Source organism: Danio aesculapii, chromosome 25, assembly GCF_903798145.1.
Source record: "Danio aesculapii chromosome 25, fDanAes4.1, whole genome shotgun sequence".
Taxonomy (NCBI): domain Eukaryota; kingdom Metazoa; phylum Chordata; class Actinopteri; order Cypriniformes; family Danionidae; genus Danio; species Danio aesculapii.
The window spans coordinates 12,452,653-12,477,767 of record NC_079459.1 but is presented as its reverse complement, the minus strand read 5'-3'; the positions used below and the strand labels follow the sequence as shown (position 1 = coordinate 12,477,767).

Below are 25,115 nucleotides of genomic sequence, written 5' to 3'. Positions count from 1 at the left end.
TTTCTTTCCAGTGAGGATTTAGGAAAACTTGTTCATGGCTTTATCACATGCATTGTATTACTGTAATGGACTCCTCACTGGCCTTCCTAAAAAGTCAAACAGTTGCAGCTTATCCAGAACGCTGCTGCTAGGATTCTGACCAGAACTAGAAAATCAGAGCACCAGTCCTCAAGTCTTTTCACTAGCATTCAGATTCTTTCAGTATAGATTTTAAGCAGTATTTTTTTATAAATCAATAAGTATCTAAATATGAACATTCAAATCAAGACTTAAAACACATCTGTTTAGTTGTGCCTTTACTGAACGAGCACAATGCAATGTGAACAAGATTTTATGTCTTTCCTTCTGTTTTTTTTTCTTTTAAACCTGATTTAACACATTTTAATCAGTTTTTAATAATTTCGTATATTTGTGTGATTATGTTATGATTATTTTAATCTTCTAGTTTATATAAAGCACTTTGAATTATCTTTGTGTATGAAATGTGTTATATTAAAAAAACTTGCCCTGCCTTTAAAACAGCATCTTGTGTGACACGTAAAGTGACTGGGCTTAATTTAATATTTTTTTTTTAATGTAATGTGCTAAGTTAAGTTTAATAAACAGCATACTGTCACGGATTGGCCAGGCTCTTCCCCCAACATCACGCATCGAGCACCTTCACCTGAGTATTAACCACGCACAGCTGCACCCAATCACTCCCATTCACTATATAAGCACACACCTCACTTCACTCATTGTCCGGTCTTGTTCCTACGAAGCGGACTCTGAGTGAACCACTTCCTAGGTTTCACTCCCCTGCGATCTCATCAAAGATACTTACCTTAACTCTGTTTCCTTCCAGTCTGTCCAGTGTTCCCGGTGTCCTGTCAGCGTTGTGTGTCTCGTCAGTCTGTCTTCCCTGCAAGTCCTCTGGTGTGTGCATTCGGTCATCCTTCAGTGTCTATCCTCTCACCTGGCAAAGAGGATCATCAGTTCCATCCAAACTCCATTCAACTCTCAATTATTATCCAATTTGCTCATCTGTTGTAATAAACATCATTTATACTTACACCCCTGTTTGTCCGTCTGCTTCCCATAACAGAAGACCGGACCTTCAACTATCAACAGCATGAGCACTCACGATCCCCTTCAGGAGTTGGTGGATTCTTTGAAGAGAGTGTTACTACCATCTGCTCCACTTCCCGAAGCACCACCAGCACCGAGCACTTCTTCACCGTCCACCCACTCATCCAGTCCCATGGCTCGACCAGCGCCCTACTCTGGCGGGGCGGAGGAGTGCAATGGATTTCTCTTACAATGCTCTCTGGTATTCACTATGCAACCCGAGTTATACCCTACAGATCGGTCCAAAATCGCTTTCATCATCTCCCTTCTCTCTGGATCGGCTCTTCGGTGGGCTGAAACCATCTGGCAACAGTCTGGGCCGGTAACAACTTCCATTCAGTCATTCACCCAGTATTTCAAGGAGGTTTTTGGTCGCGCGGATACTGAAGTAGCAGCCGGAGAACAGTTATACCATCTCAAACAGGGAGCCATGTCCACTCAGGAGTATGCTCTCAGATTCCGAACTCTGGCTGCTGCGAGCGGATGGAATGAGCGATCCCTCCTCACAACCTACCGGCTCGGACTAGAGCCCAGCCTCCGGTTACAGTTGGCCGCCCTCGACGACACGATGGGGTTGGAGAAGTTCATCCAACACTCTCTGCGCTGTTCCGATCGTCTGAGGGTCTACCAGCATGATACTCCACCAGTATCCCAAGCACTCCTCCGTTCGCCAGAGCCAGCCGTCCATCCAGAACCCGAACCAATGATCATAGAATCTGGTAGACTCACGATCACTGAGCGACAGAGGAGGCTGACCCGGGGTCTATGCATGTACTGTGGTGCCGAAGGACATGTCAGGCTGGACTGTCCCATTCGTCCAGCACGCTCTGTGGTGAGTTTGTTCAGTTCTCCCATTGAAAAAATGCATCCTCTCACCACTAATGTCCAGTTAACTACCCCTTCTGTCTCAGTTTCAGTCACGGCCCTCATCGACTCCGGGTCAGCTGGAAATTTCATCTCGCACGCCCTCTGTCGCCGACTCCAGCTTAACACCGAAGCCTCGACGCACGTCTACCAGATTCAACCCATAACCAACGATATCCATTCTCAGGCACGTATCCATCGAAAATGTGAATCCGTCAATCTCCAAGTAGGACTGCTCCACAAAGAGGAGATTCAATTTCTGGTTCTGGAGGGTGCATCGATGGATATCATCTTAGGGCGCCCGTAGCTGGTGAAGCACGATCCCATCCTCTCTTGGGGCACAGGAGAAATAAGGAGATGGGGTGAAGAATGCAGATCCAGCTGTTTTCCCGATCTACCCTTACAAATTCAAAGACCCCTTACTGTCTACGTCACGTCTGTCGAAAGTCCAGTCGAGAAACGATCCATTCAGATCCCGAAGATCTACTCCTCATACGAGGACGTATTTTGCCCCAAGAGAGCTTCCCAGCTACCTCCACATCGGCCATGGGACTGCGCCATTGACCTGCTTCCAGATGCTCCTATGCCCAGAGGTAGGATCTACCCGTTGTCCCTTCCGGAAACAAAGGCCATGGAGGAGTACATTCAGGAGGCTCTGAGTCAGGGGTATATCCGCCCTTCCACGTCACCCGCTGCCTCAAGTTTTTTCTTCGTGGCTAAGAAGGATGGAGGGCTGCGGCCATGTATCGACTACCGAATCCTAAACCAAGGTACTGTCAAATTCCGCTATCCCCTTCCTCTCGTCCCAGCGGCCCTGGAACAACTCAGATCCGCCAAAATTTTCACCAAGTTGGACCTCCGCAGCGCCTACAACCTGGTGAGAATACGTGAGGGGGACGAGTGGAAGACTGGGTTTGTGACCCCTACTGGACACTATGAGTATCTGGTCATGCCCTATGGTCTGGTTAACGCCCCCTCCGTATTCCAAAACTTCATCCACGAAGTCCTCCGGGAGTTCCTCCATCTCTTCGTCATAGTCTACATCGATGATATCCTGATTTACTCCCGGAGTGAGGCCGAACATCGCCACCACGTTGCGGAGGTCCTGAAAACCCTCAGGAGACATCATTTGTATCTCAAGGCTGAAAAATGCTCCTTCCACTTACCATCTGTTCAGTTCTTGGGGTACATCATAGATCAGAGAGGGGTTCGTATGGACGAGGGGAAGGTTACCTCCGTCATCTCCTGGCCAGAACCCAGAACCATAAAGGAACTTCAACGTTTCCTAGGATTTGCCAATTTCTATCGACGTTTCATCCATAATTACAGTCTCATCACCGCTCCACTCACCAACCTGTTGAAAAACAAACCCAAAACACTACCCTGGTCTCCCGAAGCCGCCGCAGCCTTCCAAGACCTCAAAGAATCCTTCACTCAAGCCCCCCTGCTGACTCATCCCGATCCTGAATTACCGTTTGTAGTCGAAGTGGATGCATCGACCACCGGAGTGGGAGCCATTCTGTCCCAGTACCACGGTACTCCTCCATTACTCCATCCATGTGCCTATTTCTCCCGGAAGCTCAGCCCGGCGGAAAGGAACTATGACATCGGAAATCGAGAACTTCTGGCCATCAAGCTCGCCCTGGAGGAGTGGCGACACTGGTTGGAGGGGGCCAAACATTCATTCCAGGTGATCACAGATCATAAAAATCTCCAATACCTAAAAGATGCTAAAAGACTCTGTCCTCGTCAGGCCCGTTGGTCATTGTTCTTCTCCAGATTTCAGTTCTCTATCTCATATCGACCAGGATCAAAGAATATCCGAGCAGACGCACTTTCCAGAATCCACGACCAGCATGAGATTGAGACACCGGCCAAGATCCTTCCCGATCAGATCACTATCTGTCCCATCCAATGGTCCGCTCCTACAGTAACCGCCACTCCAGAATCCAGAACTCCGCCGGGCTGTCCCCCCAATCGACGTTTCATCCCTGAAAATCAACGGGTAGATCTCATTCATTCCAGCCATACATCTCTGGGCACAGGACATCCTGGGGCCAACAACACCCTCTCGCTGCTATCCCAACGTTTTTGGTGGCCGAACATGGCGAGGGATGTGAGAAGATACGTCCAAGGCTGCAGAGAATGCGCTATGGCGAAGAGTCCTCGCCATCTACCTGCTGGTAAACTCCATCCCTTGCCCATCCCAAACCGCCCCTGGTCACACCTAGGAGTTGACTTCATGACAGACCTCCCATTGTCTGAAGGTAACACCTGCATTCTAGTCATCATAGATCGATTCTCTAAATTCTGTCGTTTGATTCCTTTGAAAGGTCTACCCACAGCCCTAGAGACCGCCGAAAACCTGTTCAACCACGTCTTTCGAAATTTTGGGTTACCAGAATATATAGTCTCGGACCGAGGACCCCAATTTATATCCAGACTATGGAAAGCATTCTTCAGACTCCTAGGTGTGACCGTAAGCCTCTCGTCTGGTTATCACCCTCAAACCAACGGCCAGACAGAGAGGAAAATTCAGGAAGTGGGGCGGTTCCTCAGGACCTTCTGTCACGGTCACCAAAACTCCTGGAGCCAGTTTCTGGGCTGGGCGGAATACGCCCAGAATTCCCTGCGGCAATCTACCACCGGACTTATGCCATTCCAATGTATCCTAGGGTTCCAACCTCCACTCTTTCCATGGGATGGCGCACCATCTGATGTCCCCGCAGTGGATTACTGGTTTCGGGAGAGCGAGAGAGTCTGGGACGATGCTCATCACCATCTTCAGAGGGCAGTACGCAGAACAAAGGAGGTATCCGATAAGAGGAGGATTCCAGGTCCCATCTATACTCCAGGGCAGAAGGTCTGGCTTTCCACTCGAGATATCCGTTTGCGACTGCCCTCCCGAAAACTAAGTCCCAGATTTGTTGGTCCCTTCACCATCCTGGAACAGGTCAACCCCGTCACATATAAATTACAGTTACCTCCACAGTACAGAATCCACCCCACATTCCACGTGTCCCTTCTAAAACCCTTTCACGATCCTCTGATTCCCTCCACAGAGCCTGGTCATGAAGAGGAACCTCCTCCCCCACTGATGTTAGAAGAAGGGGCCATCTACCAAGTCAAGGACATCCTACGGTCCCGGCGTCGTGGTGGTCAGCTTGAATACCTCATCGACTGGGAAGGATACGGTCCCGAAGAAAGGTCATGGGTCCCCAGATCCGATATATTAGATCCCGCACTTATGGAAGAGTTCCACTCCAATCACCCAGAATTTCCAGCACCTCGAGGACGAGGTAGACCACCACGACGTCGGAGGTTCAGGCCCTCAGGAGCGGGCCCTGGGGAGGGGGGTAATGTCACGGATTGGCCAGGCTCTTCCACCAACATCACGCATCGAGCACCTTCACCTGAGTATTAACCACGCACAGCTGCACCCAATCACTCCCATTCACTATATAAGCACACACCTCACTTCACTCATTGTCCGGTCTCGTTCCTACGAAGCGGACTCTGAGTGAACCACTTCCTAGGTTTCACTCCCCTGCGATCTCATCAAAGATACTTACCTTAACTCTGTTTCCTTCCAGTCTGTCCAGTGTTCCCGGTGTCCTGTCAGCGTTGTGTGTCTCGTCAGTCTGTCTTCCCTGCAAGTCCTCTGGTGTGTGCATTCGGTCATCCTTCAGTGTCTATCCTCTCACCTGGCAAAGAGGATCATCAGTTCCATCCAAACTCCATTCAACTCTCAATTATTATCCAATTTGCTCATCTGTTGTAATAAACATCATTTATACTTACACCCCTGTTTGTCCGTCTGCTTCCCATAACACATACAGTATGCCAGTTATTTAATTTTTGTAATAAAACAACACTTCTCAAGCACTATATGGCATTATATATAACAAACTTCATATATGAACAGGGAGTTTTTACTATTACGAAACCTTGACTGTAAAGGCAAAATGGGACATAACTGCCTGATTGGCATATCCCAGAAAGAAGGAGATATATCCAGCTGCAGAATCGCAGAACCCCACACGTTTCAGGCACACACAATCTAGCACACACGATTTTGGCAAACCATATATGGTAACTTAACTCCTTAGCATTATCGCCACCTATTGAATTTCACAAAAATGGTTTCCCATTTCAGTCATTATTATTATATCGTAACGATCATTTTAACATCTCTGCAGTTTCTGAACCCAAATTATGTAAATAAACATAATTGGTTAAAGACACTTATGACTTTATTCATGTGTCCGCATACACACAGAAAACATAATAGACCGTCTAATTGTAGGTTCAAGTGTAATAAACAAATTTTGAATCTTAATATTATCATACTTAGTTAAAATAATTTTGTTGTAAAATATAAAAAGCAAACAATAATGTGTCACATTAAAATTAATTACTATAGTTAATCATTTAAACAATATATAATGTAGTTATAAACTGATTATCTTAACTGATAATCTGATTATAAATATATTTTACTAAACTGTCACAGCTGTTAGTTATATATATATATATAACTAACAGCTGTGACAGTTTAGTATATATATATATATATATATATATATATATATATATATATATATATATATATATATATATATATATATATATATATATATATATATATTTACTTAATATTATTATTTTTTATTAATTATTAATAGTTAATTTGTTTCTATTGCTACATTTGGTTTAAAAACAATATGTTGCTTACTATAAATTAAGCCTACTACAGTATTTAATGTGGGAAATCATTAATTAAAAAGTTATTAGAAAATGAAGCAAATACACACTATCAAATCGCTTGAGTAAAATATTAATATAGTGTTATACATTTATTACATGTAAAATGTATTATTGCCTATATTAACTTGCAATTATTTCCTTCATTATGAATGAATGCATTATATAAAATAAACCTGTCCAATTTAGATCTTTCAGCAAGGCCAGCAAACGAGTATCTGCGATATTTACTCTGTCAGATAATAATGACTGATCATCCGTGATGACTGATAGAAATCTGTTCAGTCTATTATATTAAATGGCGATCGGAAACAGCGCTCCCCATTTGCCCGTCTCGATCGCAATATCTGTGAAATAAAGTAAAGTAAACACTATTGTTTATTGTGTAGAATATTTATTAACCACATATATCAAAATATATTGATGACGATGTCCAAGAAGACGTTATACCATTAACATCCGTCATAACCATATATGGTTTGCCTAGATTGTGTGTGCCAGATTGTGTGTGCCTAGAACGTGTGTGGTTCTGCGGGCCTGCAGCTGGATATTATTGGAAAGAACTGCAACATGTTTGCTTTAAAGGCTGCAAGTTAGCTCACAGTTTATACCTTGAGTGATTGAAACTATTTCACAAAAATGTATGTACATCTGAACCAAAAGTTTAAAGGGATAGTTCACACAAATGATTCTGGACATTCTGTCATTATTTTCTCACCTCAGAGTTTCTTCTGTTGCTAGTGTCATGGTTCTATGCCATGTCTTTGTTGACTATGTTTGTCCTCAGTCAGAGCACATGGCTCAGTCTTTGGCTGCGTTCCAATTCGCATACCTAAACAAAAGTATGTACTTTTTGTGAAGGAAAAGTATATACTTTTGAGTGTGAAACAGAAGAATATGCAAGCTTTGGGACATACTATTTCCTTGTTAACAGATTGTTATGTTGCTTAGTTACTGTTAATTTGCTGTCAATCATCCACACATCATTCACATTTCTTTATTATTTATTTTTCTACCTCATTGGAGAAGCAGCAGCAAGTTAATCTGTCATTCATGAGTCTTTCATGCAGAAAAATATCCTCAGGTCTTTGATATAAGTTTACATTGTCGTTGCAGATGAAATAGAACAAGGAAAACTGGATTTAAATATTCTCCAGTTGAATTGATATTAATGAATAGTCTTACTACTTGATAGTTGGTCTTGCGCGTCCACCATGTTTGTAGTTCATTTAAACTTTTTACCTGAGTTTGTAGTTCTAATCAAATTCACGTCCAATGCGCAATGTATTGTGGGCAATATTAGTGGTTAGAGTATGGATGGTTCTACACTTCAAATGTTTACCGGAAATAGTAAACCATCTGAGAACCTTTGGCATACTCTTATCAACATTCATTCATTCATTCATTCATTTTCTTTTCGGCTTAGTCCCTTTATTAATCTGGGGTCGCCACAGCGAAATGAACTGCCAACTTATCCAGCACATGTTTTACGCATCAGATGCCCTTCCAACTGCAACCCATCACTGGGAAACACTCATACATTCATTTACACACATTTACTATGGACAATTTTTAGCTGACCAAATTCACCTGCATCGCATGTCTTTGGACTTGTGGGAGAAACCGGAGGACCCGGAGGAAACCCCCGCGAACGCAGGGAGAACATGCAAACTCCACACAGAAATGGCAACTGACCCAGCCAAGGCTCGAACCAGCGACTTTCTTGCTGTAAGGAGACAGCACTACCTACTGTGCCATCACGTCGCCCTACATAATATTTTCTATTTCTGTTTTCTAATTCTAGTTCTATTTTTGAATACTATTTAGGACGGATAGTATGTGAATAGTATACGGATAGTACACGAGTTAGGACGCAGCATTTGTTTGGGTCTGCCATGCTCCTCTGTTCCTTCCTCATTTGCCTTTACCACGCCCCCTTCTTTAGCCCTCATCCAGTCCTCGTTTGTGTAAGTGTCTCCACCTGATCCTTATGTGCTCTCCTGCATTTATATTGTGCTTTCTACCCTCTTGTCTCTGCCAGTTCATTGTTTTCAATTTGGTTCTTGTGCTTTTGTGTTTGTGCCTGAATGTTGGGTGTCTTTTCTACAAAGTTGTAGTTTATCCTTTACTAGTGTGTTTGTCTTGGTTAACATTTTCTTTAAATTGTTTGTTTAATTTAGTAACTTCTTTAATTTAGTTTCTTCTTTCTTAATCTGGTTTGATTATTTCATCTTTAGTCATTAAGTCTTTGATATTTTATTTCATGTTAGCTTTAAGTTTACTGTTTAAGAGCATTTGCCTTTTATTTAGTTATTTTAGTTTGTTTCTAGTTTTAGTTCTCCCCGTCTGTCTTTGTGTGTCTTCTGTTTGTCTAGTGTCCAGTCTCTTCATTTTCTGATGCTGTCCTACTCTCTGCAAGTCTAGGATCAGTTAAGAGGCCTCAACCATCTAGTTCTCTGTTTGTGCCCCTTTCAAGACCTCCATCACCTCCTGCCTGGTATGGTCTCTCCCAGCTCTGCTTTCCAGCATGTTGCCATCAGTGGCTGCCATCCAGCACTACCTTCTGTCATTACCTTGTGAAACTGTTGTCTATTCTCATCCCTATCTGTCAATAGTAACCACCCTTTACCTCATTCTGCATTTGGGACCTCCTTTTAGAGTCGTGACAGATGGGACCAATTGACTTCCAAATTGACTTCCAATTGACTTTCAAAATATCTTCTTTTGAGTTGAACAGAAGAAACTCATAATGGTTTAAAACAACATGAGGAACACAGGAGTTAAGAACGAGTTGATGATAATGTGCCCCTCCTAGTAAAGTCATAATCTATAGATGCATTAACAGGTCATGAGATCATGTTTACATCAGCTAAAAATATACATTAATACATTTACAAAATTGTCTCATATTGTAGTTAATTAGGTCATGATAAGTGCATGCCTTAACTCATCATGGGTTCATAGTGAAGTAATGTTTCATTTACATATTAGTACATTATTATTTGTGTACTGTTGTTGTAAAGTGTTACAGTACAACTTCAACTTCATTGCTAGCTATTACTTGAGAAAATAGTGCTGAGCTCTTTGAGGTGAATTCTTAATGAGTATTTTTCTCAGTCCTCAACTTTTGCGCAAATTGTCCTTTAACATAACACTTGACACAAGCATCTGACAGTAAATCTTTCCCAAACGTTCCACAGGCATTAGGCATGCAGAGAACATGCTGTGTTTTAATCCTGACTTTTCTCTGCGGCACTAATGAGCACTGGACAGAAATACATCCTGGTGCATAAAAGAACAAGGGTACTGCTTAGTCTGCAGACCACCACTGAAGTCATCAACATTGTAAGACCGAATCTGGCCTGGATCAACAGAGGCAGCATGCTATTTTTATGGCCTATTAACAGCAGTACTTTTTCTTCAGGTCATGTTTTCTCCATCTATATGATAATAAGAATTTTTTAGATGAGTGCTTATTTTTGATGGCAAGACCTTAAAGACTAACTAGGACAGTATACTGATGCTGTCAGTGGTGATACTGACAATCCTCATCTGTTCATTTCATCATGTTGCCACAATGATGAGAGAACCATGCAAAGACAGTGATGACACTGACAGTATATATTAGTATAACATACTGCATACAGATGTATCTGAACTGATCGAGAGATGATTCATATGCAGTTTTAATATAACCTAATGTCTCCACTGAACAGAAATGAATGTGATATGATTGAAATCAACAACTGCATTACATAGCATTGAAGCTACAGTACATGTAATTGCATACATTATGTAAACAGCCGATTACAATCAGGGTGTAAAACATACTTGAGAGCCCACACAAAGACTTGAATTTTTGAACTATTCAAAATTATTTTTACTGTCTATATATATGTACTGTTTAGGTGGGTAGTTGATAAATAGCCAAAATTTAAGGAATACATTTTATATTTATGCATTATGAAGTCTGATGTTCAGGAAAATATAAGGGGTCACTAACATTTTACATTTTTAATTAAACTTTTACATTTATACTGAAATGTACCTTAAATTTGTACATTACTTATGTCCTATGGTTTGACATAAAAAAAGTAAGACAGAAAAACAAGGCTTAAATTTTTACAAACAGTATGAGAGAAATTTATCCTCATCCCTGGACACTTATGTTCATATATTTATTTTAATATAATATGGAATTATGAGTAAAATTTTCCCATGACTTGTTGGACACTTTCTGCTAATGGAGTGTCAGACCAAATGACAACAAAACTTAATTTTGTAGTCGTTTCAAAAAGGTTAAATATGTGAAAAATATGGACACATGATTTTCAGTGCAAATTATTTTAAGATCCTATATTTCGAAAATTATATCGATAAAAAAAATGATTGTCCCATACGGATGCGGACATATAGCAGGTCTGTTACTTCAGTCCCGCATCTGCTGGATGTTCTTCTGCGCCCGATCACTCCCGCTATTCACTTTGTTTACCCGCTGTCTGCTAAGAACAGTTTTCTTCTCGATGTACTGTTCCCACTGAGTTAAAAGAGAAGAGCCTAATGCTCTCTCTTTCTTAAGTTTCATTTACTACGATGGTGCTGATAAGTGAAACAGAGTTCTTTGGAATCATAATATAATCGTAAAATGCGTTGCGTAATGCAAGCCTAATGTAAACAGAAGTAATCAATACTTTAAAAGTGCTCAAATATTAGCATGTGTTAATATAATTATTATCTGCATAATTGGTTAAGACTGTTGAGTCGAGATTTAAAACAGAAAAAGGGGAAATTTAAGCTTATTTTCTTAAGCAATTTGTTTGGACATACAATTTTCAAAATGCCCTAGTTTTATTTAATAAATGCAAGAACATGCAAATCTACAGTCATATGTGTGAAGCTGTTGCATTGTCAGGTGTTTGTTACCCAATAAATGTGTTTATTGTTTTTTGAATTGTTCTGTAGGCATTTTTTTATAAGCATAGCACAAACCATGCCGTACCGATACCATGACCCTAAAACCGTGATACATACCAAACCATGAGTAGATTGAACCGTTGCACCCCTAATGTATATGTACAACCACTAATCAGAAAAAGTTGGGACAGTATGGAAAACACAAATAACAAAAGAAAGAGGTTATTTCCAAATTTACTTTGACTTGTATTTAATTGCAGACAATACAACACCTCATTATTTTATTATTACTTTTTAATAAACACATATTCCAATGTTGGTTCTTGCAACATATTTCAGTGACGTTTAGGGACTGAAGACACCAATTGATGATGCGTTTCAGGTGTAATTTTGTCACATTTTTCCTGCAAACAAGTCTTAAGGTGAGAAACAGCAAGAGGTCTTCGTTGTTGCTTTTTGTGCTTCAACATGCCCACACATTCTCTATAGGAGACAGGTCGAGACTTCAGGCAGGCAGTCAAGTACCTGTATCCTCTTACTCCACAGCAAGGACTTTGTAAAGTGTTCAGAATATGGTTTTGCATTGTCATTGTCAAAATATGCATAGTCTTCCCTGGAAAAGAAGACAGCGTACTGTGCTCATAAATCTCTAAATACTTTTCAGCAATAAAGGTGCCATAACAGAAGTGCAGGTTAGATTTGCCAAGGGCACTGACACAATCCCACACCATGATAGACCTTGGCTTCTGGACTTGTTGCTAGTAACAGTCTGGATGATCCTTTTCATCTTTGGTCCGGAGCACACAGCATCCATTTCTCAAAAAAAAAAAAAATACATGAAATACAGATCCATCTGACCACAGTACACGTTTCCACTGTGTGATGGTTCATTCCAAATGCCTCTGAGCCCAGAAAAGTTGACAGTGCTTCTGGACACTGTTAACATAGGGCTTCCTTTTGGCACAGTAGAGTTTTGACTGGCATTTGTGGATGTAACTTAGCGTTGTGGTACTTGACAAAGGTTTGCCAAAGTAGTCCTGAGGCTATTTGGTGATATCGCTTCTAGATGAATGACGATTTTTGATGCAGTGCCACCTGAGGCATCAGAAATCACGGTTGTTCAGCTTAGGCTTGTGCCCTTGTCCTGTATGCACTGAAATTTCCCAAGATTTCTTTAATCTTTTAATTATGTTATGCACTGTTGAAGGTGAAATATCCAAATATCTTCCTATCTTATTATTACATGTACTGAGGAACATTGTTTTTAAACATTTCAATAATTTTCTCATGTATTTGTAGGCAAACTGGCGATTAGTAGCCCATCTTTGCTCATAAAGGACTAGACATTTCTTGGATGATGATTTTTTAATGAATCATATTTGCAATCACATGTTGACATCACCTGTTTCAAATCACATCATTATTTAACCAATTTACCTGTTTACTAACCCTACATTGCACCTGTCTCAACTTTTTTTGGAATGTGTTGCAGGTCTGAATGACAGGAAAGAATGTATATTTACAAATGAAATGAAGTTGACCGGACAAAACATTAAATATTTTGTGTTCATATTGTCTGCAATGAAATACAAGTCAAAGTAAATTTGGAAATCACTACTTTCTTTTTTTACTTGTGTCTTCCATACTGTACCAACTTTGATGGATACAGAATCTGTTGTCGATGTTAGACATTAGTTCTTGTTGCTTAGATATAGAAGGCAAAGCACGGAGTACAGCGGATCAGAAGAGCGACTCCATCAACACGCATGATCACGTTCATCTAATTTGCTTAAACTAAGCATTCTAAAGTATATCTATATTTTACAAGCAAGGATTCTGACACACCAACATGTAGCAGATGCTTTACAAAAGTTACGTGTAAAGGGGTAAACACATCAAACTTATAAAATTTGAGGGCTCATGGAATCAACTTAAAGGCAGAGGAATGCGCTGTCTTTGACAGCTTGCGACATCATCTGGACACCAATACTCTGGTCATCAATCATCTTAAGACAATACTCTGACTAAGAGTCTACCATGTAAACAGCAATTTTTGATTACCTTAAAGGACCACAGGCACCAGCATTGTGAAATACAAAGGTTTTTTTCTTTCCATTTGACGTGCCGTATCAAATTCTATTAAAACAACACTTAACCACCAGTCCTTACATCATATTCTTATTCAATACCTCAGTTTGTCACGGGGACATGAATGAAATGTTCCTGAATAAAAGTGAAACTGCTGAACTACAGTTAAAGTTAAAAAAATTTAAATTAAAATTGCATAAAACTGCGGAGGAAACGTGGGTAGTGTGGTGATGCAATGACATTAAGGGATCTATGTGCTATAACATGTAACACGGAATTATGAAACATTCAAAAAGTAACTCATATAGACACCTTAATTATATTATTGTCTTATTCAGATAAGGCAAATAATTAGATTACCAATGTCCATGTAAATGTAGTCACAAGCCCCAACCCTAGAAAAAAGGAGTTCACGGATTTTGATGACAGCCTTTCCACAGGTAAGTAGTAAGCTACTGTAATGTTAATTGCATAATACAAATCTTGCATTCATGCGAACAAATTAACAGAAGAAATACATGATATAAATATATTATAAACATATTATAAATATATAATTATATTGTTCATTTATAATGATTAAAAAATTTTTGTCAAATAATTTTGTGGCTCAAAAGTATCGGTTCAGGTATCGTTTTGGTACCATTTTATAAGTATCGATTTAGCACAGATATCGAAATAACCCCAAACGATACCCAACTCTAGTCCCAACTTTTTCTGATTTGGGGTTGTATATGTAAATATGTATATGTATATGAATATGTATACTCACCCGCTCTTCAGATTGTGCAGTCCCAAAGAAAATGGGTATGAATGCCAGCCAGATGATGCAGGTTGTATACATGGTAAATCCAATGGGCTTCGCCTCATTAAAGGTCTCTGGAACTCCCCTTGTTTTGATTGCATAAACAGTGCATGTGACCATCAAAAGGATGCTATAGCCCAATGAGCAGATAAGTGAAAGGTCCGAGATATCACATTTGAGGACACCACGGGCATTTTTAGGGTCCTGTGTGCGCTGCTCACCATAATCCACAACAGTGTGTGGTGGGTCCACCACAAACCACACAAAAACCCCCATTAACTGAACTGAGATGAGGCTGAAGGTAATTACAAGTTGGGAAGCAGGGCTGATGAACCGCGGTGCAGCGACTGAGCATTTTCCCTGCTCAAAGATCCGATGGATGCGGTTTGTCTTGGTAAGCAAAGCAGCATAACTGAAACACATACCGAGCCCGAGAAAGATCCTTCGGAAGGAGCATACTGCCACTCCTGGTGCTCCTATCATTGGGAATGTGATAACATAACATAAGAAAATTCCTGTTAGTAGCACATAACTCATTTCCCTGCCAGAAGCCCGGACAATTGGCGTGTCATTATAACGAACAAAGGTCACCACCACAAAGGTGGTGGCGATGATTCCGAGGATGGCAATGAAGATGGGTACCACAGCCCATGGTGAGTGCCACTCCAGCTTAATGATAGGGATTGGCTGGCAGCTTGTGCGGTTTTGATCTGGCCGTAGCTCGTACGGGCAAAGCTGGCACGTGAACTCACTGGCCTGATAATGGTAGCCTTCACAGCGCTCACAGTGCCAACAGCAAGGCACACCCTTTACAATCTTCTTCCGCTCGCCCATCTGACATGGTAGGCTGCATACAGATGTGGGCATGACATCGTCACCACTTGCCCATTGCATGGCATTCATCTGAAATTAAAATTAGAATTAGAATTGTCAAAAAAGCATTTACATTTTTTAAAGACTATTCTACAGACTAAATTAATTGCATGAGAATGTGTTTTTTTTATAATCCACTGTAGACATTATACTAACTGTAATTAATTTTGGAACTATATTGCAACTAATAGTCATCATAAAAAAACACTTCACCCAGAACAGACATTCTCTCGGTGGCTGAGAAAGCTTAACGCACTGCAATTTAAGAAAACAGATGCAATTGCAAAAACACCAGCGAATTAAAAAAAACTTTCTTCATCAGTTTGACAGCATTTGTTGCATTTAGTCACAACACAAACAACTGAAGAAACATGGTGCATTTTGTCAACGCAAACAACTGAAGAAACGCGCTGCATTATGTCACAACTCAAACAACTGAAGAAATGCACTGCATTTTGTCACAACTCAAACAACTGAAGAAATGCGCTGCATTTTGTCACAATACAAACAACTGAAGAGACGCGCTGCATTCTGTCACAATGCAAACAACTGAAGAAACAAACAGCTTTGTCAGCGCAAACAACTGAAGAAACGTGCTGCATTCTGTCACAGCTCAAACAACTGAAGAAACGCGCTGCATTTTGTCACAACACATACAACTGAAGAAACGTGCTGCATTCTGTCACAGCTCAAACAACTAAAGAAATGCGCTGCATTTTGTCACAATGCAAACAACTGAATAAACACACTGCATTATGTCACAACACAAACAACTGAATAAACACGCTGCATTATGTCACAACACAAACAACTGAAGAAACGCGCTGCATTCTGTCACAACTCAAACAACTGAAGAAATGTGCTGCTTTTTGTCAGAATACAAAACTATTGAAGAAACACATAGCTTTTTGTCAATGCAAACAACTGAAGAAACGTGCTGCATTTTATCAACACAAACAACTGAAGAAATGCGCTGCATTTTGTCACAACACAAACAACTAAAGAAACACAGCTTTTTGTCAATGCAAACAACTAAAGAGACGCGCTGCATTTTGTCAAAACACAAACAACTGAAGAAGCGTGTTGCATTTTGTCACAACGCAAACAACTGAAGAAGCATGTTGCATTTTGTCACAACGCAAACAACTGAAGAAACACAGTTTTTGTCAATGCAAACAACTAAAGAAACGCGCTGCATTTTGTCACAAAACAAACAACTGAAGAAATGTTCTGCATTGTCACAACATAAACAACTGAAGAAACACACAGCTTTTTGTCAACGCAAACAACTAAAGAAACGTGCTGCATTTTGTCAACGCAAATAACTGAAGAAACGCGCTGCATTTTGTCACAACACAAACAACTGAAGAAACACGCTGCATTTTGTCACAACACAAACAACTGAAGAAACCTGCTGCATTTTGTCACAATACAAACTGAAGAAACGCACTGCATTTTGTCACAACACAAACAACTGAAAAAACATGCTGATTTTTGTCACAACACAAACAACTGAAGAAACGCACTGCATTTTGTCACAACACATACAACTGAAGAAACGCGCTGCATTTTGTCACAACACAAACAACTAAAGAAACGCGCTGCATTTTGTCACAACACAAACAACTGAAGAAACGTGCTGCATTTTGTCACAACACAAACAACTGAAGAAACGCGCTGCATTTTGTCACAACACAAACAACTGAAGAAACATGCTGCATTTTGTCACAACACAAACAACTGAAGAAACGCACAGCTTTTTGTCAACGCCAACAATTGAAGAAACGCACTGCATTTTGTCACAACACAAACAACTGAAGAGACGTGCTGCATTTTGTCATTACACTAACAACTGAAGAAACACACAGCTTTTTATCAATGCAAACAACTGAAGAAATGTGCTGCATGTTGTCATTACACTAACAACTTAAGAAACACACAGCTTTTTGTCAACGCAAACAACTGAAGAAACGCGCTGCATTTTGTCACAACTCAAACAACTGAAGAAACGTGCTGCATTTTGTCACAATGCAAACAACTTTGATAAAGAACAAAAACCAAAATAAATAAAAACCTCACCTTTCAAAGACCACCAACAACTTCATTGAGTAACAGTCATGGCATAATAACACCTATATCTCAGCAGGGTCCGTCCAACACAATCTCACAGCAATTCGTAACTTTTTGATTAAGTGGCTAATTCGTACGAATTCGTACGATCTAATTCGTACAAAGTAGTACGATTTGCTCATCCCCCAATAACGGTTGTGTTAAGGGGTTAGGTGCCACGCCTCCTTTTTAAAATCGTACAATTTCGTACGACTGAACTCATACAAATTCGTACGAATTATCCACTAAACTGATAAAACGTAAAATACATACGTTTTCTCGTGAGATCAGGCTGGTCCGTCATGTTTTTGGGACATTTCTGTTGTTTTAAGTCGATATTTGCAAGTGTTGTGACAAAATGCAGCGTGTTTCTTTGGTTCTTAAACACATGTTCTGTCAAACTGATGAAGATAGTTTCTTAATTTGCTGGTGTTTTTTGTAATTGCATGCGTTTTCTTAAATTGCAGCATGTTAAGCTCTCTCGGCCACCGTACATTCTACTAATTATATGTAACTTTGCAACCATGTGAACATATTCTAGAAATTCCTATCTAAATGTATTTCTTTCTTTCTTTCTTTCTTTCTTTCTTTCTTTCTTTCTTTCTTTCTTTCTTTCTTTCTTTCTTTCTTTATCACACTGACCACAAACTTTAGAATGGTATGTAATTCTAGCACTAACACAATTCTTTTTATGTCTTTAGAGCAAAAATCACCTCTGAATTATGGTTGTTAATTCAGCACCACTAAACTTACAGTTTAATTGCCATAATCAGTATGCCATCTACACTATAATCATGTTCATCAACGTAAATAACTATTTTATAGATGGCCTCTAAAACTGACATTAAAGGAATGTAGATTGACTCCTTACATCTAAATGCAGCTGATCTGTCCAGTGGCCAATGATTCTGTACTCAGTCGACTTGTTTGTTATCTGATACTGGTAGATGTCATAGCGTCCAGGAGCATCTCCGTTTTCATTAAACATCACAAGGGTCTTGGCGCTTCCTGTAGGGAAAAAAAGCATCATTTTAATTGTCGTATCTATGCAATGCTGAATCAGATGCGCTCAGTTACATAGTCTCTTGCGGCTGAAATGAATCAGTAAGCAACGCAGACATTTTTTGAGACATAAAAACATCAGTATTCCTGTGTAAACAAAATATGCATAATGCTTTAGATCCATTCAACCAACAAATATGAATAAATTACAAAGAGTGCAAGCTAAAAAAGAAATCAGGTCACATTCTGAGCAAAACAATCCACTAAACTGCTAACAAAGCATGAGAAGATCTGCATCGTTTGTTATCTATTATTATACAAAATCATTCCATCATTATGAAGCCCTGGTGAGGTTTCTCTGGCCTACAGGAGTCGTCTCAGATGAGCAATTTCAGCGGCATACGGAGCAGATAGTGAGGAGGGAGAGTTTGTATCAAATGAGCGTCTCATGAGATGGGGAATCATGCATTATTAAAACACCTGCACACAGTCAGCCATGGAGTGGGTCTGGAGGATTCCACAGGAAATGCTCTTGCTGCTACCACACACATTTGATCAACTAAATTATCAGATTACTCACTGAGAGCATCACACATTCTACACACACAATCACACGCACACACAATTACCTGGTGCTTAGGGAGTGATTCCAAATGACAAATGCATCAAGTTATTGGCACAGCTAAGGGTAACAAATAGCGACCACTAAAAGTGAAATAATTAAAATGAGAATGTCAACTTTAAACGTTTTTCATAACTGCTGTACAGTAGGTGACTTTTTTCGTAACTATGGCTGTGGTTAAATTATAAACAAGATTTTTCCCTAACAAAACAAAAAACCTGAAAAAAAAAAACTAACAAATAAATAAAAAAAGAATAAGCAGAAGACAACAAATCAAATGTCACAGCTATGCAGAAAAAAACGAAACCCTGCTACACCCTCTATCCGCTAAATACAGCAGAAAACAAACACCACAACACAAAATAAAATACTACAAAAAACTAAGCAAAACAGCATAAAACAAATACGACAACACAACACAATTCAAACAAAATAAATAATATAATACATTAATAATATATGAAACAATACAAAATAAACTGATTTTATAAAACTATTATAAAAAAAACAATTATACGGAAAAATTAATTCATTAAATTTTGTAAATATATAACACGTTTAAAACCAGTATTACAATTTAAAAAAGGAAATAAAAAAGAAAAACAAACTACATTTTAAAAAAGATGTACAAGAGAATATTGTGGCATCACAGTAATGGGCAAAAAAAAATCACAGTGGCTTACTGTGAAAGTTAATGCAATTATTAGTCAGTAATTTACTGCGAAGTCAGGGGCAAATACTTTACAGTGTATCAAAATGACTCAACATTTTTTTTCCTGTCATCCCATTTTTTAAGGTGAGTGCTGAATTTGAGAGAGAAGCCATCATCACATGACATCATAACATGATTACAGATTGTTAACAGATTTTCTCTTTCATCCATTTAATTTTTTTTTTTATTTTGTCTTACTGTTTCTTAATGGTGCTGGACAATCAAGAATTGACAGGAACTGAACGTCTTGTGATGGCAGCAATGTTGACCAGAACGGGTGCCTTCCACAAGTGACTGCCTAATGACACAGGCATCATCATCATTGAAGGTGTTAAAGTTTTTATAGACTCTATCTTTACCAGACTCTGGCAAACTCTGCCTTTGCGTTCACTTTGCCCCAGCTGGCCCGCTTTGGCCCAAGGTATCTGATCAGGTCCCAGAAGTGACTGTGGAAACATGCCTGGTCCTGGCTCGCATTGGTGAACATGGCTCTTGACTACATTTCCATAGCTTGTGTCCTCCTGGGATTGATCTACGTATTTTAACTGTGACAAAGAAAGGAGTTTTTACAAGTGACTGTCTAGTAAACACTGGGAAATATTAAAGGGGTGGTATTGCCAGGAACTGCTGTATCCTCTTTGGTTCAATGAATCTGCATTATTCTGGCAAATAATATCTTTGATGAATTAAAACAATAATAAATTGTCTTGGATCTGGATACTTAAACTGTCAAACAAAATGTAATCACATAAATTTCACTATAAGTTTATTGTTCATAAACAATATTGTTTCATGTCCAGTTGTTTGATACTATGCTGTTTAAAGAGATTGTCAAAGTCGTTTTTAAGATTATTAATTTGTTTTAAGTCAAATTTTGTGTTAAGTCAAAATAAAAACATTTTGTAGTTCCCCAGCGGAAGGGGAACTTCAATGCTATGTGGAAACTTCCACTATGGGGGAAATCGTCAAAAGCCAATCATCTGAAAGAATAATAAAACAGGCCATGCCAATGAGTTGGTGGCGTCAGTGTGCACAGCTGACAGCAATGACAATCAATATTGTCTAATATTGTATGCCTGGACGGCCCCTGTGTTCCTACAGGCCGGAGTGCCTCTAGGACAAGTGTCCAAGCATGTCTCGATGGATGCTTCCAGTACAGGCTGGGGGGACATGTGTTGCCACAATGTAGCTGCAGGCCTGTGGAAAGGAGTTCGGTTATATTGACATATCAAATGCCTAGAGCTGCTGGCAGTGTATCTCGTTCTGCACCGTTTTACACTGGTGCTAGAGGGGAAACATGTGCTGGTCAGGACGGACAGCACGGTGACGGTGGCTCATATCAACCGCATGGAGGGTATCCGCTCCCTCGTCTGCTTCCCTGGAGTCATACATGGCTGAAATCAGTGCCTGCCATTCATACACCAGGCAAGCTCAAACATGCAGCCAATGTACTCTCACAGCAGCTTCCATGCCCAGAAGAATGGAGGCTCCACCCCAAGTGTGTCCAGCTGATATGGGTGCGCTTCACGGAAGCCTAGGTTGACCTGTTTGCTTCTCCCGAGAGCGTCCATTGCCAGTTTTTTCCCTGACCGAGGGCTCTTTTGGCACGGATGCACTGGCTCACAGCTGGCCTCGGGACATTCGCAAATATGCATTTCCCCCAGTGAGCTTACTTGCGCAGTTACTGTGCATGTCTAGTTGCTCGTCTGGCCCAACCGGACCTGGATATCAGAACTCTTCCTCCTCACGACGCCCCCCCCCCCCCCCCCGAACTTGGCAGATCAGCATTGTGCTTTCTTTCCATCAGGATAGGTTGGAGCGGAGGCTGTCGCCATCCACACTGAAAGTTTTTGTGGCTGCCATTTCCGCTCATCATGACGGGGTGGATGGCAGCACCGTGGGAAAGCATGACCTCATCATCTGGTTCCTCAGAGGTGAGAGGCGATTATATCCATCCTGACCTCCTCTCATGCCCTCTTGGGATCTCTCTGTAGTGATTTCGAGCCTGCGCGGAGATCCATTTGAACCACTCGACTCAGTATGCTTGAGATTTCTGTCCTTGAAGACAGCTCTGTTGGTCGCGTTGGCATCGATTAAGAGGGTCAGAGATCTGGAGGCTTTTTCGGTCAGTGACAGGTGCCTGGAATTCGGGCCGGCTTTCTCTCACGTGATCCTGATACCCCAGCCTGGATATGTGCCCAAGATTCCTACTACGTCATTTAAGGACCAGGTAGTGAGCCTGCAAGTGCTGCTTTCGAAGGAGGCAGACCCAGCCTTTTCTTTGCTATGTCCTGTTCATGCTTTGCATATTTATGTGAACAGTACTCAGAGCTTTAGATCCTCTGAGCAGCTCTTTGTCTGTTACGGTGGTCGGCAAAAGGGAAGTGCAGTATCCAAACAGAGGTTGGCGCACTGGATAGCGGATGCCATCTTCCTCGCTTATCAGAGCCTGCGTCCCTGGGGTCGAGAGCACACTCCACTCAAAGCGTCACATCTTCCTGGGCGTTAGCACCAGGCGCCTCTCTAACAAACATCTGTAGATCTGCGGGCTGTGCAACACCTAATACATTTGCTAGATTTTATAATCTGCAAGTGGAGCTCTGTCCGCTGAGTTCCTCGCCTGGCGAACCTTGCAGAGTTCTTTCGAGGCCCCCAGCATCTTACTCAGGGGAGGAGTCAGGTGCTTGGCCTGTTACATTATTGGCAAGCCCGCTGGTCAGCCAGCATTCTGGGTATAGGTGCCTGCTATGTGCGATCTCCGCTGGTGATCCCATATGCTTCACTCAGCCACAGTTTAGTCCCCCCTCCTAGGTGAGCTCGTGTCTTTCCTTCCCGCAAACCATCCTTCATATGTGTACTTTCCCTTCTCAGGGTTAGTCCATATGTCTTCTTGCCACCAAGTCTACCTTTCTGGGCAGCAGGTGGCCTCCTCAGCGTCCTGCCTACCGGGACTGCACACTTTCCCAACGTACTGTGGTATCTTAAATGCCTAGATATAACTAAGTGCATTTTTATGACTCCACGGAAAATATATCTAAGCCTGTAAAGCTTCTCAGGTAAGTGAGGTAAGTTGGGGCCAGGGGGTACGTTGGAAGGCTGTGCCTCTGGTGATGTGGTGCATACACACTTAGCCTGGCAACCCTCTCACCAGTGACGTGGTAAGGCTCAATCGCTATGGCGTTTTCCACATATTTCCCCATAGTGGAAGTTTCCACATAGAAGTTCCCCTCCCGCTGGGAAATGAAACGGTTACTAAGTAACCCTCCTTCCCCGATGGGGGAAACAGAAATTATATGTTCCTTCGGCACAATGATTGCCCCTTAGCTGTTAGCTGTAAATGGCTCTTCAGCTAGAAACGGTGACTCAGTGTTGCACGGCTGGCATCTTTATACAAAATTGATAGTCATTGCTGTCAGCTGTGCATGCTGATGCCGCCAACTCATTGGCATTTCATTGGCTCGTTTTAATACTCTTTCAGATGATTGGCTTCTGACTAAATCCCCCATAGTGGAAGTTTTTGCATAGCATCCCCCCACCCCTCACGGGAACAAGGTAATATAACACTTTCAATTTCATTAACATTGTGTTAGTTTATCTGTTAAATAAGCTAATGTAATTAATTGTTACTCAATGCATATTTGAATTTAATTAATAATATTGCTTGTAATCTGTTACCTAAATTTTATTGAGGAGATACAGGGTATTATTTTGTACAGTGTATAAAATAAACTGAAAATATGAAGATAAAATATATCAATAATAAAAAAATAAAGACTCAATGTGTCAATAACAAGCTTCAGACAGAAGATTTGTTGTAGGCTTTAACCAAAAAAGTATTTTCTTCATTTTTGCTGTAAAAAAAATGAATTCAAGTCAAAACTGGCATAAGCCTCTTCATCTTGATGCAGGACACTGACCATTTTCCAATCAATGGCTTGATTGCATCCTCTCGCTTGTGCAATCCAAATGCCTTGTCAAAGATTGTGACAATATGGAAGAAATGATTAGAGTGTGGAGAAGATGTTTTGATTAAGCCAAGTCTTGGTTTAATCACAGGTTAGGCCTCATTCTCAAGACTTGCAATTACAACCGTGGTAATTCAAAGTGGCATTTGGAAAGCCGAATGTGGAAAGGAAACATGCCTATAACGAACAAGCTCTCCTCCTGTAATTTATGCACTGCGTGTAGGCACAAGTTTCGACTTGATCTCTGCATTACTTTTCACAGTGCATGCAATGCAAATATTATCCGCAGTGGAGTGAATCACTTTTGTTCACTGCCTGAAGATGTATCTCATTATAACACACCATAGCTAATATTCAGCATCAACAATGAATCAGCTCAAGTGTGCTTTATTTAAAGAGAACAAAGGCGAATGAAATGACTTCATAGGAGCATTTAGGACAGAAGATCAAAAATGTAAATCATGATGACATATGGAATGATCCGATAAATCTAAGAATTTGAAATTTCAGTCTTGATTATTAGGCAAGGTACACATTTTGATGCACATTTTGTCCTTGTTTTGAAGTAAACCAACGTGTAGATAGGCTTAAATGAATAGTTCACCCAAATATTATAATTTACTCATTATTTACTCACTTTGCTCATTTTACAAGTGGTTCTTAGTGGTTTTTAAGACAAAAGAAAACATTTTTAAAAACATGTTAGAAACATGTTAGCCATTTACTTCCATAGTAGGAAAGATTTATGCTATGGAAATCAACAGAGATGGAAAAGTACACACATACTTTACTCAAGTAGAAGTACAGATACTCATGTTTAAAACAACTCTGGTAAAAGTTGAAGTACTCATTATGCTTTTGTACTCAAGTAAAAGCAAAGAAGTACATCCTGAAACATGTACTTCCATACTGTAGCAAAATGAAGTATTTATATATATATATATATATATATATATATATATATATATATATATATATATATATATATATATGAGGACTTATATGAGGATATTCATGAGGACTTAATATGTTACATTTTGCTTAGTTCTTCACATACACTCCTAGAACACCTGGAGTAAGCAAACTATGTCATATGGAAGAATTCATTGACACCTTTGCATCTTTAAAAAAAAAAAAAAAAAAAAAAAAAAACGTACTATTGCATGATATACAGTGCCATTAAATGTTTTTGCAGCTGTGTTTTTCAGGTTTTTATTCCCCAAAATGTTTACACACAGTTTTGAAACTACAGTGTAAAAAATGTTGGGTTCAAAACAACAGTGTTGATAC

At 40.3% G+C, this 25,115-nt stretch overlaps 1 protein-coding gene across 1 annotated transcript in view; it reads right to left on the bottom strand.

The window, feature by feature from the left end:
* Window positions 1-25,115, bottom strand: part of grm8b (glutamate receptor, metabotropic 8b) — a 346,404-nt gene that overhangs the window by 23,958 nt on the left and 297,331 nt on the right. Inside the window, exons 8-9 of the mRNA XM_056452403.1 lie at window positions 18,396-18,532; window positions 14,510-15,445 (exon numbers count right to left, since the gene is read on the bottom strand). Coding sequence (XP_056308378.1) covers window positions 14,510-15,445; window positions 18,396-18,532 — 1,073 coding nt within the window. The remainder of the gene's footprint in view (window positions 1-14,509; window positions 15,446-18,395; window positions 18,533-25,115) is intronic.